Source organism: Phalacrocorax carbo, chromosome 18 (genome assembly GCF_963921805.1).
Source record: "Phalacrocorax carbo chromosome 18, bPhaCar2.1, whole genome shotgun sequence".
Lineage (NCBI taxonomy): Eukaryota > Metazoa > Chordata > Aves > Suliformes > Phalacrocoracidae > Phalacrocorax > Phalacrocorax carbo.
The window spans coordinates 272430-290353 of NC_087530.1; the positions used below are offsets into that span (position 1 = coordinate 272430).

General features: G+C 36.8%; 1 protein-coding gene across 4 annotated transcripts in view; it reads right to left on the reverse strand.

The window, feature by feature from the left end:
- RALGPS1 (Ral GEF with PH domain and SH3 binding motif 1) overlaps positions 1-17924 on the reverse strand; it is a 152648-nt gene that overhangs the window by 81418 nt on the left and 53306 nt on the right. For all 4 annotated transcript variants that reach the window (XR_010375613.1, XM_064468407.1, XM_064468405.1 and 1 more), the window contains 5 exons: positions 17658-17708; positions 12698-12781; positions 12119-12208; positions 10440-10532; positions 8277-8403 (listed from right to left, as the gene is read on the reverse strand). Coding sequence is in view for 3 of the 4 variants with exons in the window: in XM_064468407.1 (XP_064324477.1) it covers positions 8277-8403; positions 10440-10532; positions 12119-12208; positions 12698-12781; positions 17658-17708 (445 nt within the window). In the remaining variant the exon portion in view is untranslated. The remainder of the gene's footprint in view (positions 1-8276; positions 8404-10439; positions 10533-12118; positions 12209-12697; positions 12782-17657; positions 17709-17924) is intronic.

Here is a 17924-nt window from a genome sequence, read left to right on the forward strand (position 1 = left end):
TCAAGCTTTATCTTCCACTGGTTTACCTACTGGACTCTGGAAACTATTAAGTTTTAGGTAAGAAATATTAAGTGCACCTACTGGCTCTACAGCCTGGCCACAGTCCTCTTAATGATTAGGACTGTACCATTAAGACAGTAAGATTCCTGCTGACATCCACAACTAACCACTAGTTTTGTCAGAAAAAAAACACAGCAGATTGACGCCTACCTTGGAAGAGTCACGAGTTCTTCAGTGTGCGTGGTGTGTATGCACATCCAACTTACTGTATGTCTATACTTAAATAATCAAAACTTCCTGGAAATACTTTAGCATAGCAATATCCTTAGGTCACAGTCATACTCCACCCTCTTCTTGCACTCCTTTGGTAACACGCCACCACAGCACATCCAGGTAGAGCACAACATATAACCCACAGAGTAAGGTACAGGGGTAGGAAAACAAACAATGCATTAGCCATATGTGTATTATTTTGGAAGAACTTCACGCTGCCGGCAATTAACTTCTCTGGAGTGTTTGCCCACTTTTAAAACATGAGTCACTATGAACATTACCTCCCTACACTCACAGGTTGCATGACAAGGACTATCAGAAGCCTTATGAAGACAGCAAATGCAAGATACTCTTCCAAGTGCTGCTTCGTGCTTGGCTTGGAGAAGGAATGCACAGAACTTTAGGTATCCATTCTGCAGATCTCAGGAATGAGCTATTACAGGTGCTTTTCTGTAGCAGGATATATGGCTACAGATACATCTCCATAGTATACACTCATGACAGGCTTTAAACCCACGTCCAGGCTGACTGTCTTTTGTTAAAATAACTATATTCCTTAACCTTTCTACCTAAAAGGTGAGTGATTTACCTAAAGTCTTGTCCATGTAATGAAAAAAAGATTATGCACAAAAGTCAGTGTATGAAGACCTGTTTTAACCCTGGAGATACCGCATCTGAGAAAAGAACTTAGGCAAGCTAAATTCTTAAATAAGATTAGCTGTGCTACACCCCTCCTCCCTGGAAAAGAATATGAGGAAGAAAAAGCCTTTTAAAGAATGCTTGATCATAGGGACTTCACACACACCTTCAGCTAATGTGATAGCACTTGCAGATGCTATTTTCAGTGAAAGGTGAAGGACGGACTATATAACAGTGGGCTTGAGTAGTTAACCTGTAAGGAAAATAAGCATCACATTAAAATACCACCGAGAAACAGTCATTAGCTAGAGGAAAACTGCAACTAGCATCACAAGAAACCATCAAATTCTCATCTAAAAATGAGTGAAGGACAGACATAGATGTAGGGTAGACCCAAACCAAAGCAATAAAAAAACAACCAACCCAACCCTCTGGTCTGTTTTACAAAGAAATTTTAATTTAAAGTCTTAATCTAAAAACAGTCACTTCTCTCAAAAGCTCAAGATGCCTCTTTCTCTTTTCTGAGGAAGAGAAATGAGATACAGAGAAACTGACTGAGTGCTCAAGTTGCCTGGATCTGAAGAGGCTGAATTATCTACCTAAGAAGTATCCTGAGATTTTCTACAATCTGTAGTCTTGAAGTTCCAGAAAATAAAGCATTTGACTGACATGCAGTACTTGTCACACACAGTAGTTGAGGATGGAAGAGACCTTTGGAGATCATCTAGTCCAACTCCCCTGCTCAAAGCATGCTCATCAAGGGCAGGCTGCTCAGAGCATTATCCAGCGAAGCTTTTAATATCTCCAAGGTTGGAGACTTCACAATCTCTCTGGGCAACCTGTTCCAGTGTTTGACCACGTTCACCATAGAAATTTTTTTTTTTTTCCCTTAAGTGGAACTTCTTGTATTTCCGTTTGTGCTCGTTGCCTCTTGTCCATTCACTAGATACCAGTGAGAACAGTCTAGTTCCATTTGCTTTACAGCTTCCAGTCACATTTTTAGACACTGATATTTCCCCACTAAACCTTCTCCTCTATTGGCTAAACCTCAGCTCCCTCAGACTCTCCTCGTGACAGATGGTCCAGTCCCTTAAGCATCTCTGTGGTCCTTTGCTAGGCTCACTCCAGTATGCTCATGTCTTGTACTGGAAAGCTCAGAACTGGACACAGTATTCTAGATGTGGCCTCACTGGTGCCAAGTAGAGGGAAGAATCACCTCCTCTTGACCTGATAGCTTCGCTCTTCCTAATGCAACCCAGGGTGCTGTTGGCCACCTTAGCTTGACACCTACCAGGTCCTTTTCAGACTCGCTCGCTTTCCAGCCAGTCAGCCCCTCAGCCTATACTGGTACATAGCGTTACCCCTCCCCAGATGCAGGACCTGGCAATTCCCTGTAGTGAACTTCCTGCAGTTCCTGTCCGCCCATTTCTCCAGCCTGTTGAAGTCCCCTTGAATGGCAGAAAAATTGTCGGGTCTATCAAACTCTCCTTTCAGTTTTGTATCACCTGCAAATGTGCTGAGGGAACACTATGTTTCATTGTTCCGGTCATTAATGAAGGTATTAAACAATATCAGACTCACTATTGAGCCCTGAGGCATGCTGCTGGCCAATGGTATCCAGCTGGACTTCACGCTGCTCATTACAACACTTTGAGCCCAGCAGTCTAGCCAGTTTTCAGTCCACTTCGGTATCCACTTATCTAGTCCATACCAAACCACAAGTTAGTCACTGAGGATTGTGGGAAACTGTCAAAAGCCTTATAAAAGAGGCAAGAACCAGGATTTTAGGTGATAGGGCAGCGTGCACAGAACAAGAAAGCCTGGTGTATCTACACACTACACTAGGTTTAACAAGTTAATTAGCAAAAAAAAAAAAAGTTGGAGAACAGAATACATTAGAAAATGGATGAGACGAAGACTGTGGTGGTGTATCATTGGCCAAGAGATGTTCACAACAAGAATTGTGGCTCAGCCGGCTGACAAAGAACTAAGGGTATCTCACACATTCAAACCAGTTAAGGGTGAGAAGGAGGGAGAAGAAAGGATGCAGAAAACAAGGTCCAAATGAACAAGAAAATATGCTCAGTTGTACCTAATTAGTTAGTTCCTATCATATTTAAAAAGTCATATTTACATCATAATAAAATAATTTGCAGAAGTATTGTAGGGCACTGTTTTAAACATACAGATTTACTGAAGTTAAAGGCATTGGAGAAAGGTGTCTCTGTTACTATGCAGATTCTATTCAAGAAAGGTATTTAACAATTGGAACTTTGCTTGGCTCAGTGTGGACTACTGAAGCAAGACAATATCATAATTTAGCTAAGGCTTGGTCAGATAAGCCCTCTAGAAAAGGGAAAAAAACACCCAACCAACCAAACAAGAAAAACCAAAACCCACTTCCCAATGTTTAATGTGGCATTTTTTGCATAAAATTTGCATAAAATAATTTTAAACAAACGCAGGGCACATCAAAAACAATTAAACACAGGGAATTTGGAACTTACACAGTGAAGTAAATTATTGGCAAGTATATTGGCAAAAATCAGATTTGCAAAATTTCACTACGCCTATTTTGTTTTCCAAATTCACACAACAGAATTCAGTTTGCACTAGATCCACCATTTCACTACTATAAACTCTGAAAGGTCAGTTTTTCCCATTTGTCTAATTATTTCTAATCCTTTCAGTTAACATTCTTGTTTCATCAGTCCCCAATGAAGTACATCTCTGACAATACTACGCTGCCTAAAAACCACATAGAAAACATTTTCCTATCATTCGCAAAAGCCCATCAGGGGAGTTTATATAGCAGGAGAGAACTGCAGCACAATGGAGAAGAGTTCTAACAGCTTCAAGTTCTCCTGTACTCCTTAATTTCAAAAAGTACTGTAGAAATAGTGCTGCGACTGTAAATCTCTTAAAAACTCAGGTTACTCTTCTGACTTTTCGAAGTATCTCTACCTTTTTCAGAACAATAAAGAAAATTCTGTTAACTAATACATTATCTGCACATTAGGAACTAAACAGTGGGGGCCCATCTACAGCATTCAGACAAAAAGCTATCTCACCAGATTTCAGTTACTTAAGAAGACAGCTCGTTACTCATATTTTCATAAAAGTTCTTTCATGAAACTGTTATATTACAGTTTTCAGCATTATCCCCAGTGTTATATTCCCCAAGAAATACAACAAAACAAACCTCCACCACTCAGTGAAATCTGTAGATTGTAAGAGAACATACTCGTCTTTGTCCTTTCTATAACATACAGATACAACCTAAAAGATCACCTATATCATGAAGACAGGAAAAAGCTATAGCTAGTCACTGCACCCATGAATTCTCAAAACAATGTGACTATTTTTCTCTTAGATCACACTGGCTAAAAGCTTCCCAGTCCAGACCACAGCCATGCCAATCTCATGATTTTTTCCTCTTTTTTTTAAACTTTGAAGATCTGTCTGAAAAGAAAACAACTGTTGGATGTTTTAACATAGTAGTTGTAAACATAGCAAGGAATATATGAATCTCTCATATTATAGCTTGAGGTTGTAAACATACCAGCTGTTGTCTCCTGAATTCATCTGGTTACACAAAGGTTCAACTGCACCTCTTCGGAAGCAGGGAAAACCTTACTTTAAAAGAGCAGCAACGCTGCTTAGTCTTTGCAGCCACCAGGGAGAAGCTCTCTGTGATGTACGAAACCTGAAGTACAACACATGCGGGAGGACAGGAAGTCTAAAGGAGGTTGGCTAGACACCAGCAGGAATTTCAGATTCAACCCTGTAACTCAGTAACATGCGGATTTTTTCCTTTCACTTTCATTACCTATGCCTTTCATTAGGAGTTTTGTCCATTTCAGAAATATTTTCATTTTAAGTTTAATTAAAACTGGCTTGTAGTGATGTCCCAATAACTGGATAGTACTAAAGCGTTTCTTACACAAGGCTGTGAGCCAATCCTATAAACCAGAGTATTTGGTCAACTTAAGCAGCTGTTTAACTCCCCAGCACCTTCTCCAGTGCATCTCAAACATAATCTCGGACTGCCCCAGATAGAATGAGAACTGATATCCCGTAACTAAGTAACTGTCTTGCAGTGAGAGACAAGAGGTCTACAGAATGAAATGGGAGCCCCACGGACTCTGAAAATCTTCAGAGACTTCGTCACTCTTGTTCAGTGTTGTAAGTTCATTATTTACCCCTAGCATAGGTCTATTAATCTACTTGTTCATTTCAGCAGACACATTAAAGAAGCTTTTCTGTATCTAATATTGTCTCCCCCGAGAAGACACTTATTCACCGAAACAAGTCCCCTTTGAATATTCTTTTTTGAAGAGCTAAACATTCATTCAAACCTGAAATTATTTTCAAAGAAGTTTCAATAACTCATACCAATTTTTCAACAGTTTTTTTAAAAGTATGGCCATTAGGGATGGCCATCAAATTTATTTAGTAAGAAATATTTTACATAAGCAGTGCTGACTGTTATCCACAGGAATGTGTGCTAGGACTCACACTGTTCAACAGATTCATAAGTGACCTGAAAATGGTAGTGAACAATGGAGTAAAAATCTGCTGATGATATTAACTAATTGAGGGGAGCAAACAAAAGGGCTGACTGAGAGGCACTACAGAAGGATTTATGAGGAGGACTGCTTGGACAATAAGACAGGAAATGAAAAATCTATGGAGAGTGATACATACAGGGGAAAAAAAAACCCACTCCTGACTTTCCATATAAAACAAAAACTGCAAATAATTGATAATTGCCAAAGGCAAGATCTTGAGATTACAACAACAGTTCCTGAAAACAACTTGCTTTTTTGATTGCTTCTAAACTTTGACTGAACAGAATGTTAGGAATTATTAAGCAGAACACAAAAAACTTTCTGAAGTCACTGTATAAATCTAACATGCACTTTTATCTTGAATTTTGCGCGCAGTCCACATGCACTCCCATCCCCTAAACGAGGATACAGAAGCAAAACGCTGCCACAGAAGGCTGTCAAGGATGCCAAGTAGCATCTGTAATGATCAAGTAATCCACAAATGCTTCCTTTTGGAAGAGAGAAAACTGAAGATTTAGTGTGAAGACAGCAGAGATAATGACTTAAGTCCGTAAGGTCAGGAGTAGCACCAAGAAGGTACACAAACCAATACAAAAGCAACCATCAACTGTAAGCACTAACAAAACTGTTGTCACACAGAAAGGCGTAATGCAACCAGGTTGTGTGATATGAAGAGTCTGTCCAGGTGACAATTTTGAACATGCCTGAAATAAATGTAGGTGAGCTCTGGCATGCCATGTAGACATAGCCTTTTCTGACCTATGCAAACAACCTTGATGAGAAGATTAGCAGAAAAGATAGAGCATGTTAAGATTTTAACCTTTTCCAGAATTGAACCAAGCCTGAATTAAAAGTTCACTCCTTCCAAAAAGGATGAAGGCAGTTAATAGACTAACTGGCAGGAGAGCTGTATATGTATAGTACACAAATGCATGAAAATTTTACAGTCTTCAATTTACGCCAGCCTTCCACTTAATAAATACAGTAAGTAAAATATACCCAGCAATTTTTCATATCCTCTACATCCTAACTTAATAAACTGCCTTTTTGGCTTTTAAATCAGGCTGTCCGTGACAACATATTTGTCAACAAGGCTTGGCGCATCTGTTTTCTTCTCTAACAGTCTCTTGGTAAAGAATGAGAGCAGTTCTACATATTGCAGTCTGGAAGGGATCTTACCTTTACAGATGTATGCACCTTGCTTGGGGATGGGGGTGGGTGGGGCAGACAAACAAAAAGACCCAAACAACCAACCTGTCCACCAAACCATTTAAAATAAATGCAACACCATGTGTGATGGATTTCTTCTGGAGTATATGCACTAAATCAACAGAATAAACAGCGAAAAAGCCAAAGGGACGAAGATTCTAAAAAGCTACTGCAAACTAGATTAAGCTACTGATGGGTTTAAGCGCTTACACATCCATTCAAAGGGTTTTTTTGTAGTCCCTTGAAATCTTTAAGATTATAAATAAGTTTCTGCTGCTAAAAAGCCTATGCAAGAAGTAGTGTTTCTTCCTCATATGTTTTTGAAATTCTGTGAATACGTCAGGTTTGCTCATGCTAAGTAAGAAGTGTCACAATGATGAGAAGCCTTCCAGGAATACAACACGGTTCTCTAAGAATTCCTAGAATAGGTGAATTTTCTTCTCATATGTGTGACCAATTGTAGAACATTAACTGGAACTCCTATGTCAGGAATAAGAGCCATTCCTAGTACTCTAGGTAAAGGTGTATTTCACGTTTGATTTTGTGGAGTTCATGAGGCTGAAGCACAAGGCAGAATGATTTTAGATGAGGAAAAAAGTTGCATTCGAAGTGGTGTTTGTGGTTATACCAATACTTTACAATGTTTAAGACATTATGGTGTATTCTGTTGCTTATAACTTTGTCAAACACTAGTAACTTGGGCTGAATATCTGTGATGGAAATTCCAGACTTAGTTTGATTTTTTTTTAATTTTTTTTTTTTTTCTGGAAGTCATATTTACAGAATGTTTGAAACAATTACTTCACCAGGACCATGCTTTGCATATGCTACAGAAAAAGCACTGTATTTGTCTTTTCTTGGGCATTAGAAAACAATCACAATAAATTATCTTAATGTTTCTATTACATCAATTACAGAAGACGTGGTTAAATACTTCTTCATGGTTAAATATTTCTTTTACAAAACCCATCACTAGAAAGACATTCTAGTGTCTGAATTGCCTTGTTTAACAGGTTTTTGCAGTGTTCCTCAGGAATGCTAGCACAGTTCAGTAATGGGCAGGAACTACGAGTTAAAAGAGCTGTTGGGGAAATAGTGATATAGTGTGTCTACGTGAATAATACAAAGAGATACTGAAAAGTCAGACAACTGAACTGACTATTCAGTTTGTATCTCTTTTCAAAGTATTTACAAGAATGACACAAACCAACAACTACAGTTTAGAGATACTGAGTTATGAGGTACCTGAAAAACAGTCCAGCAAAAACAAAAGCTACAGGAACAAAGCGTTAAATCATGCTGTACTCAAAGACACTTCCAAAACCCAATGCTTTCGTAAATTCTGAAGACATCAAAAGGACAGTAAACAAAGACATATGTGTCATTTCAGATGTCAGTAATGCACAAAACTCCTACAGGTCAGAGATCATGGCTGAAAAATCTCCACCAGATCTAATTATCCTAAGTATCAAATGAAGTGAACCATACCATCTATGTATAGCGTGTTTCAGGCACACAACATGCTACATCGCTGTTGTCAGTCAAAATGTGATACAGATAAATAAGGTAATTGTTCACACTCACCTAAATATGGAATAGTAGGAACCATTTTTAGGCTTCTGATGTACTCTCGTGTCCTTTTATAATTATCTTCCTTAGACAGTAAATAGTCTAACTTCTCAAAGGTGGTCTTGTCTTTGCGATTCAAAAGCTACATAGAAAAAAAAAGGAAGATCATCAAATTTTAGAAGACAAATCTGCACAAAGACAACAACAAATAATTTGTTAAATCACCCACAGTAGAGGAAAGCATAGTCAAGTTAAGGTTAAAATCATCACTCAAACCAGCATAATGTTTGAAAATGTGCTACCTGCAATTCAGCATAAGCCTTAAGCTGTGAACCAATATGATACTTCTGAATAGTTTGTCAAGGATCCACATATCACTACCTCAGAATTTTTAATAACCTCAGCAATAGTAGATTTTTAAGAGGAAAAATATGTCATTATACATTCACCAACATCCTCATGGTTTATCAGAATTGCTAAAAATCCTCTTGAATTTGAAAGTAGAAATGGCAATGGAAAATGCTCTAAATAATTGCAGATTGTGCCATTTCAACAGTGCCTTATGAAAGTATGATAAAACTTTTTGGAAAAAAAGTATAAGGAAAGTAAATCACTATGATACTTAAATCTTTCTACAGAAAATCTTACTACAGAAAAATCAGAAAAGTATTTAGCAATGCAAAAGATCCTAAGTGACAGAAGACTGAAAAGTAAGACAAAATATGCAACTGTAGCTATAAAAACACATTCCCTATTTCAGCTCTTTTTAGAAACACCAGCAATATTTTCAAGATTATTTTAAAAGCCAACTGAGTCAGAACAAGTGGAGAACTATAGCACTGCAACGCTGGCTACTTGCAGTTGTACTTCCTGACAACAGACAGCTGTTCCATAGAGCACTACTTAATACACCTCTTCCTCTGTAAAATTCCAGCTCATGTACCACAGAGCTCATAAGCCTAGCTGTTCTGTTTCTAGAGGACTCTGAGTCTGCACGTTGTTATAAAAAACTACTGCTTCACTCAGCCTTGCTCGGAACAGGATGGGCTTGACAGGAGTCATCAGTAAAACAGCACTGTAAATGGGCCCCAAGGCCCTTCGTGACTCCGAACAGCGCGCTCCACATTATAGTTAAATAACCACCGTTAACAAAAACTGACATAAAAGGTACAGGAGTGACAAGATTCCAGAATAATTTTGCTGTTTTCTTTCTAAACAGCAATGAGAATTCCTTGAGGCCCTTACTCTGCACTGTATTGGATTTTTGAACTACTGTGCCTACAAAGAGCCTTACACCTCTTTAGGTCTAAGTCCTGCAATGAATTATTCAATTTTCCCTGTTCAAGTTCCAACTTCATCAAGCTGCTCAAAACAGCAGGCACTTACATTTTTACTAGACTATAGCCTAATCCTGAGCAATCAAACCATAAAAAAGTTACAGGCATTTAAAAGATATAATAAACTTAGGTAAAAAAGTATAGCCATCTTTATTTATCAGTTCTGAAGACTTAATGTGATCCACATTGGGTGAAATACTAAATTAATGAGAATTACATAATCCTTTGTATATTTAAGGATTACATACAGCAGGACTATGTTTTACTTTTGTATTCCACTTTAAAGAAATAGCAAAACTTAAATTTAAATGAGAAATTCTGCCCTCAAGAGGCCGAATTTCTGAAAGCAGAATTATCAATGCTTTTAATTTCTGTAATAAATGAAAATTGAAATGCATTGCATATAGTTATTCATTGCAATAATGACAAAACTAATGCTTCTGTATTTGTAACAGGTTTTAAAAATTCCTTTCCTTTTAGGCAATGTATTAATGCCACACACAATGTTTTGGGTAATGGGATACCGATACACTCTATACGAGGGTCTTCCAAGATTACTTATCAACTAAAGTCCTCTTGAGCATATAATCAGTGGCTTCTAGAACAGACAGGAAAACAGGAAACTCTTATATTAAAAAAGATTGTTTAAAAATATGTAGTCATTTAAAAACTCTACTTACACAAAACATGTAACAGATCACTACTTCTGCTATGACAGTACCACAAAAACAAGAATATAAAGAATCTTCTTCCAGAGCATGCAATTCAACAACTTTGAAAAGTTCAGAAAACCTTAGTATTCAAATGGGACAGAAAAGACAATGGTCAAGGGATAACTTACAGCCCAGGTTTTGGTCAGTCTGAAGATAGGCGCGCTTTGCAGTGCTGACACCACGGACATAAGAGAATGAAGGTTATTCAGTTCTAGAAGCTTCTGAAGAAAGGGAATAACAACTTTTAGCACATCAAAAAGGGAACCAGGATTAATTAATCTCAAAGTTGCATTAGTAAAATACAAATTCTTTCCATTAATGAAATACAAAGTTGTCATCAATGGCTGCAGACAACATTATGCAATGCTGTCAACATGCAAAATTCTTAAGACCACTTAAAAAGTGTAAATTTTCCAAATATACCCCTGAAAACAATAGACATTTCAGTTGTGAGAGTACAAATGGTATTTAATTTGAATTTGTTATTTTCTAAGGCTGTTCCTTCAGGAACAGAAAATCTGAAAAAATTATTTGATGCATTTATCTTGAAAATTAGTATAATCTTGGAAATGAAAAATTTAATCAAGCCAAAAACATCAGCCAAAGATGCTGATGACCCTTTCAGAATTAATATGACTTTTTATTTTGTAGGCTGTTTTACAGGACAAATATTCCTCAATTCAACATATTTTAAATTCACTCTGTGTTGACAATTACTCAAAATCCATTATCTTAAAAGAGACAATACTTTGGAATAAAGCTGTCTTAGATGATAAAGTTTCCTACAACACAGTTCCAGAAAGACAAATGAGAACTGCTGTCACGTAGCTTCATTGTAAATCTTACAAAGAAGCTGTATTCATCCTTGATTGATCAATTTACTCATTGCTCAGGAGCATTTGCGGAAGATCTGGATTTTATTGAGGGAAAAGGGAAGGGGAAAAAGAAGAAAAAGAGGACAGTGTTTTCCTTTTCTGCGGGGGGGGGAACCCCCTCTTATTTCCAAGAACAACCTCGCACCTCCAAGTTGACCATTCTCATAGTACTTGGGCATTTGTGCCAGTAACTTAGATACATTCTCTTCTGCATAAGCACAAAACCACTAAGTAAACTGATTGGGAATATTCACAATACAAAAAATTGTATTACATGGGAAATATGATTCTAATTATCTACACACACACACACACACACCCCCAATTTCACACGTATGAGATTAGCACTCAGGCCTGTGATCCAAGTGCTGTCTTCTTACTAATATCAGTGGGTGTCACACAGGGTCATATAAAACAGAATGACCACAGGTCATGAAGCAGGAAAATATTTTTCAAAAGAAATATATTTTTTAAAAAGTTAAGAATGACTTGTAAAATGCAGTGCTCAAACTCATTAGAACAACTGAGCTCTCACAGTTGTACTTTATACCAGCAACCATGTATTACAAGTAGGAATACAAATCTCAACAGCTGCTTTAGAGATAAGTTTGAATGGGGGGAGACAAAAATCAGAACAGTTTACAACCACGTTCAGTGTTGGCAACATGTAGCTGGCCGTCAACAAGACAAACCACTTTTAAACTTGTTAGGCAAAGGTACAAGGCAAGCCACACTGAAGTGGGTAGTTGTGTTTAGCCAAGTAAAAACCAATAGATGTCATACCTTTATCTTATTCATGTGGCACAACACCGCAGATATGTTAAAAAAAGAACGTTACCCTTTTTAATCCAACAGCGGTTCATAGGAGTAGTGCAAAAACAAACAATAAGGAAATAAGATTTTGAATGATAGTACAAGAAAACTGCACTTACCTTAGCTATTTTCACAAAATGGCTCAATATTTCTGCCCTTATTTTTAAGGTCTGTGCTGTTAGTATTTCTCGTACAACCCAAAAACTGACCTATAAAGTAAACACATGTAACTGAATTTATTTACAAAACAGAAGACTTTATTACATGAAATATTTGTAACCTTTCATGATGCTCCAGGGAAGGAAACAGGGTAAGGAAAGAAGAGTTCTGATCCCATGAATTCTCATCTGTATAGCTATAATTACTCAAAAGCCTTACCACTGGATATAAGAAGTAGGCAGAGAAGTGAGGCAATACTAGGATAACTGAATGAGCAAGTGAAACACAGAAGAAGGCGGAAAAGAATTATTAATGTTGTACTATGACACATCGACAAAAATTACTAGGAACTAATAAATAGGAACCAATAGCCTACAGGAACAATACAAAAATGTGGACAAAGCAAATGAAAACAGGAACTATCATTTTAAAATCTTAATTTAGAAAAATATTAATTCATGGAAGGAGTTCTATTTAACTTTATACTCAAAAACAACTGTCAAACAGTACCTGTTCATCACAGTAATCAAATAATTTACCTGGTTAAACCTCCTAGTAAAGGCAACAATATTTGGAGCGAGGATATGTTTTTCTTTCTTATTCCATCCACAGCTGGCTAGTTCCTAGGAAACACATTTTAAAATTTCCTTTAAAATCTAGCAGATAACTGCTAAAACCAATCCAAGGCACTGATTAAATGACAATCTAACCAAATATGTTTGTGCTTTCCTGATAAACATGAATGATGTGATTAGTATATTGTCCTGATACTAGAAAAAACAGACATAGTTATTAATATACAGATACATAGAGACTAAGCAATCAGCAACAACTGATGTCTCTGAAGTGTCACTCTGCATTGATTATTTCAGTCCAGGGTTCCCTTGTATAAGCAAATCAGCAGATACAGGAGTAAGGACTTTGCTAGTATATAATCTTATCTGGTTCAAAACTGAAGCTAAAACTAAACATATCAATTAGCAATATCAGGGGTAGTTAAAGAGTACAAAATTCAGCTGCACAACTAGAGTGGTAACCTAGCTATTATTCCTGAATGCCATCCTCATTATTACAGTTGGTAAAACTTTCGTGAATACACCACAGTTTAGCATATTAAATCTCTAATTTTTTTTAACTACAATGTGAGATCTAAAGCATTTGAAGAACACAGTTTTGGAACCGTAATATTATTGTTTACAGTATTTATAAGCTAATTTTTAAAAAAACTGAAATCTCCGTATGTGATACTAGGACCAAAAGAACCTATCATTTGAAAGAGGCTGGCCAGTAACAGTCTTAAGTCTGAAGGTCTTCTGGTCAGAAGGTTGGGGTTACAACTCTTTGGTTAGGTTTGGGTTCTGATTTTTTTTTTTTTTCTGTTTTTTTAAGCCCTAAGAGTTTGGCCAGAGTTGACTGAAGTGTGACATGTACTTAAAAATACAGATTAGTACTTTGGTGCTAATAAAGAAAAAAATTGCCAGCAGGCTGCATAGTTCAGTCACAGCATATGAAACAAATTTTTGAATGCTCTTTCATTACGGTGACTACTTCAAAGTGAACCCAGTTCAAAATAATAAGAAGAATCACCAATTCTGTAGTATAACCATAACCACAACTAATCAATTTCAATGCATAATAAAATCCCAGTGCTCTATGTCAAAAAATAATCTTTCACCTAAACTGCAAAATAAATAGTGGAAATTCCTGTGGGAAGTATAAACAGAAGAGTTAAAAAGCAGACTAATGATTTGCTCCTTAAATAAACTGTATTAAATTATGCATTAAAAGAAATTTGAAATTGTAACTACAAATTTGATTTAGCCAGAAAGAAAGTGTCCATTTTCCAATAGTTATTTCAGGCAGCTCCAAATATGTTTAGACAGCCTGGCTCTTTTTAACTACAGATTCAGGTTACCACATATCTATACAGTCTTTATATTCAGATCTAACAAGCAGTAAATACATACATACTAGAAATGAGTTCTCCATTCTAAATCACTCTTCTGTTTTTAGAACCACAAATTTCAAATTCAGTCAAAATGTTGTTAAGCTTTCTAAATGTACGCTATTAACTTTAGACGCCTTCACATGAAAAGGCAGAGTCAGCCAAAGAGAATTCTGCCTCTGAAAAGCACTTTGTACATTCTGATAAATGGAACACACTCTCGTGATGTGGAGGTCTGTATGTTCCCGTCTGAGTACCAGGAAAAGGATTTCCGATTCCAAACATATTTTGTATCTGAATCTTCCAGCATTTAAGCCTTCTCCAGATAACAATGCTAATTTGCATCCATTAAGACAGAGATTCTCTACATGATCGGTACACGCCTGGTCTTAAGAGTCTGGAAATTGTAAGTTTATGTGGAAAAATCTCAGTGTCTCTACTAGGGACTGCAAAATTCACATTTGTCAGAAAGTGGAAGAGGTCAGTAACCTAAGGTTATTAAAGAGTTGCCAGAAGGCTAGCAAGCAACAATGGAAAATCCTGAGCACGGTAAAATCATTTGACTCTGTTTAAAGTTTTCACTGAATAAGAAGGTTGAAAGAGTAAATGATTCAACATGTCCCTGTTGAATTATTTTTCTACTGCTAAACTGTACTTGTTCTAGTATTACAATTCCATCTTTTTGTATGGAAGGATGCAGGCAATTTCCTTGATCCACACAGTCACAAGAAACTTTCCAATCAAGCATGCAAGAAAACCCTGAAACTTGTGCAGATTGTGACTTCCAGGACTTTTGGGAAAAAAAAACCCAAACCACCAAAAAAACAAAACAACAAACCCAACTAAATAAAGTTCCATAGAAATCTAGAATGTAAGTAGAGTTATTTTTGCTAGAGAACAAAGAATTGTTAATCAGACATCCTTTTACTGAGCTCTTGCAAAGTAACATGCAAATGTGTTTTTTTGTAATAGCTCAATCGAAAAGCAGACAAAAGCCTCAGCAAGTGCTAGATTTAAAGGATGTTTGTGTGTTTGACCTAAGACTTGGCAACCAGAACTCCAAAATCTTGTCTTTCCATCCATGCATAAGCTCATGTTAAAGACTAAAACCTGAAGAAAAAACAGCATGACGCTCTTTCCCCAAACACAAAATTCAACAACTCACTGAAGCAGCCAGCCAAATGGTTGCTGACCAAGGGAGCCTTCTCTGTGCACAGCTCTGCTGTGGAAATTAGCTACGTGACATCTAGCAAACCGTTTCAACCTCTCCAGGCTTTTTCACGCTCCCTTTCCAGTTTCCAGGAAATGGAAGCATTCACGCCTATTCACATGCCAGTGTATTTACCACCACTTCTGCACACAAAAGCTGATTCTGCAGAGCAATTGTGACCACCTTGCACAAGCAAGTATGAAAGGAAAAGTAGGGACCATATCTATGCCTGCATCATAGCCAGGGACATAATAAAATGGGTAAATCATGGAACACAAGTTTCAGCCAGGATATTGGCCCTTCCTTCTCCCCAGGACACCAGAGGAAGACTCTGACAAGGTAGAGAGTCCCAGTGTAAAATGGCAGGTGACCATCTGCCCATCAACAACGCAACCCTGCAGGCCTCGAAGGAGTAGTTTATCAAAGGGTATCCAAGCTTATGGACACTGAAGAGCAAATACACCAACTGAATTTAAAAGGCTACCAGGCCTCAAACATAGACAGTTACAGACTATACATTAATATGTAATCTGACAGGAAAATTTTAACTTTCTTTGTCTAATAACTTACCTAATAACAAGAGGTAGATAGATGACAAATACAGACTGTATCTTGCTTTAAAAGCTAGTCTTTCAGCTGGCAGAATTTCAGGATAGAAACAGTTCCTTATTTTTGGCAAATGAACAATTAGATTATATTGGCAATTCTAATAAGACGGAAGTCAGAAAATACAATTAAAAACTAAGAGTTTATGGCAACTGCTACTTATACACAGGCAGAAGCTGCAAATACGACATGAGTGGGTTTTTTTATGATTTGTCACTAAGTTACATCTATCTGCCAATCAGAGTAGCGCTCGAGGAAATTTCATTTCCAAAAGGCAAAATGAAGCAATGACAAAGGAAAAGAAGAACAGCAAACGAGCATTTTGTTTTGCTATAAAATTCTATGGCACAGGTATTTCATAGCAATTAAAGGAAATGCAAAATTCACTTTAAATATCAACATCTACAGTTTTGTATTTTATTTTGTATTCCTTCCTCTCCTCAGAGTATCACACTACCTCTGCTTTTGGTGAAACCTCCATTTTGTTCTGATGCTTTTCTTAGCAAAATTTTCTTATTAAAAACTATCTATGTATCTATTTGTAAATACCAGTATTTTTGTGGTAACAGATTTTTCTCCAGGTACTGCTGGTTTCTTATTCTATTGTTCATTTGCCAATTTTTTCCCCACAGTAAAGAAGACTCCCCAGCTGTCTGGAGAACATGTAATTTCAGAAGCATGAATGTGTTTTCAGCTATAAAGCTGTCTTGGTGTTCTCAAAACAAAATTAATTTATCTGACAGGAAGGCCAGACAGCAGATAAGTGAATTATTTTCTTTTCTATACTTTCTCAAAATAGAAGGCTGCTAATCTCTCTGAATGACTGTAATATGAGTTGTTTATTAGTGAACAAATTAGACGGATTGAACTTCTACTAAGAACCTTTTAAACTGGACTGTCCTTTCTGATGTTGTCAAAAATTCAGTTCTGCTAATATTATGGGGTTTTTTTTCCCCTTTATGTATTCATTATATTCCACCTAAGCACAAGATGACAGTAAGCCATAATGGATCTAAGGGCATGTTCTTAAGTAACTTGAAGCTGGAGACAGCAATTCTTGCACCCTTTGCAGAAAAGATACTTGTTTCATCAAAATACCAAGATAACATATCACTTTTATGCAAATTTAACATATTCTGATAACTACTGTCATTCTTTATTTTTGAAGTTAATGTTTTTGATTTTCAACTGTCTATGTTAACTTTGCTTTTTCTCAACAGGCCTCAAGTTTCTTTCTCTGTCTTAAAAGGATAAAAAATTAAAGGACATTAATACATTACCTTTTAAGGATTTGGGCTGATTTACTCCCTCAGAATTGAATCTTAAACTTAACAGTACAAATTAAAAAGTTTACCAAGTGGCTGATGCAGCCTAAAACAGGTTATGACTAGAGGCATAAATCAAACTCTGAAGTCAGATGTGAACCGAAAAGCAGAAGCAGAAGGGAGAGTAGAGAATTTTGACATTTGATAAATTTATCCTGAAGAAACACTCAACACAAAGCAGGACAGGAAGACTCCCAGAGTAGCATAGGCATCTCTTTTAGCAATAGATAACAAATCAAAGTAAATCAGGCTGGGTTACAGATTCACAGTGCTAACAAGGAATAAGCCTAGAAGAATATTAATGCAGTGCAAGGAGTTGCGCATTTTTGAACAAAAAAAGCATTATTTAAATGGTTACATTTCCTCAGGCACTGAATTCCAAAGATATAAAAAGATAGTTTAAGAAAACCTACCTCAGGCTGTATAGCTTTAAATACTGGCATGTCCATCAATGTAATCTGGCTCTGCAATAAGATAAAATTTTAAATAATGTAATACAAAGAGCTAGCAAATATGTATTTACATCTGCCCTTTCATAACCACAAACCATACAGTCACATTTTCTCCACAGACCAGAACTGACCAGTCCAAAATTCGGCCTCCCCTGTCCACGCTGATACATCTCAAGCAGAAACTCCACCATCCTCAGTAGCAACATGACATTACATCCTCTTATATTT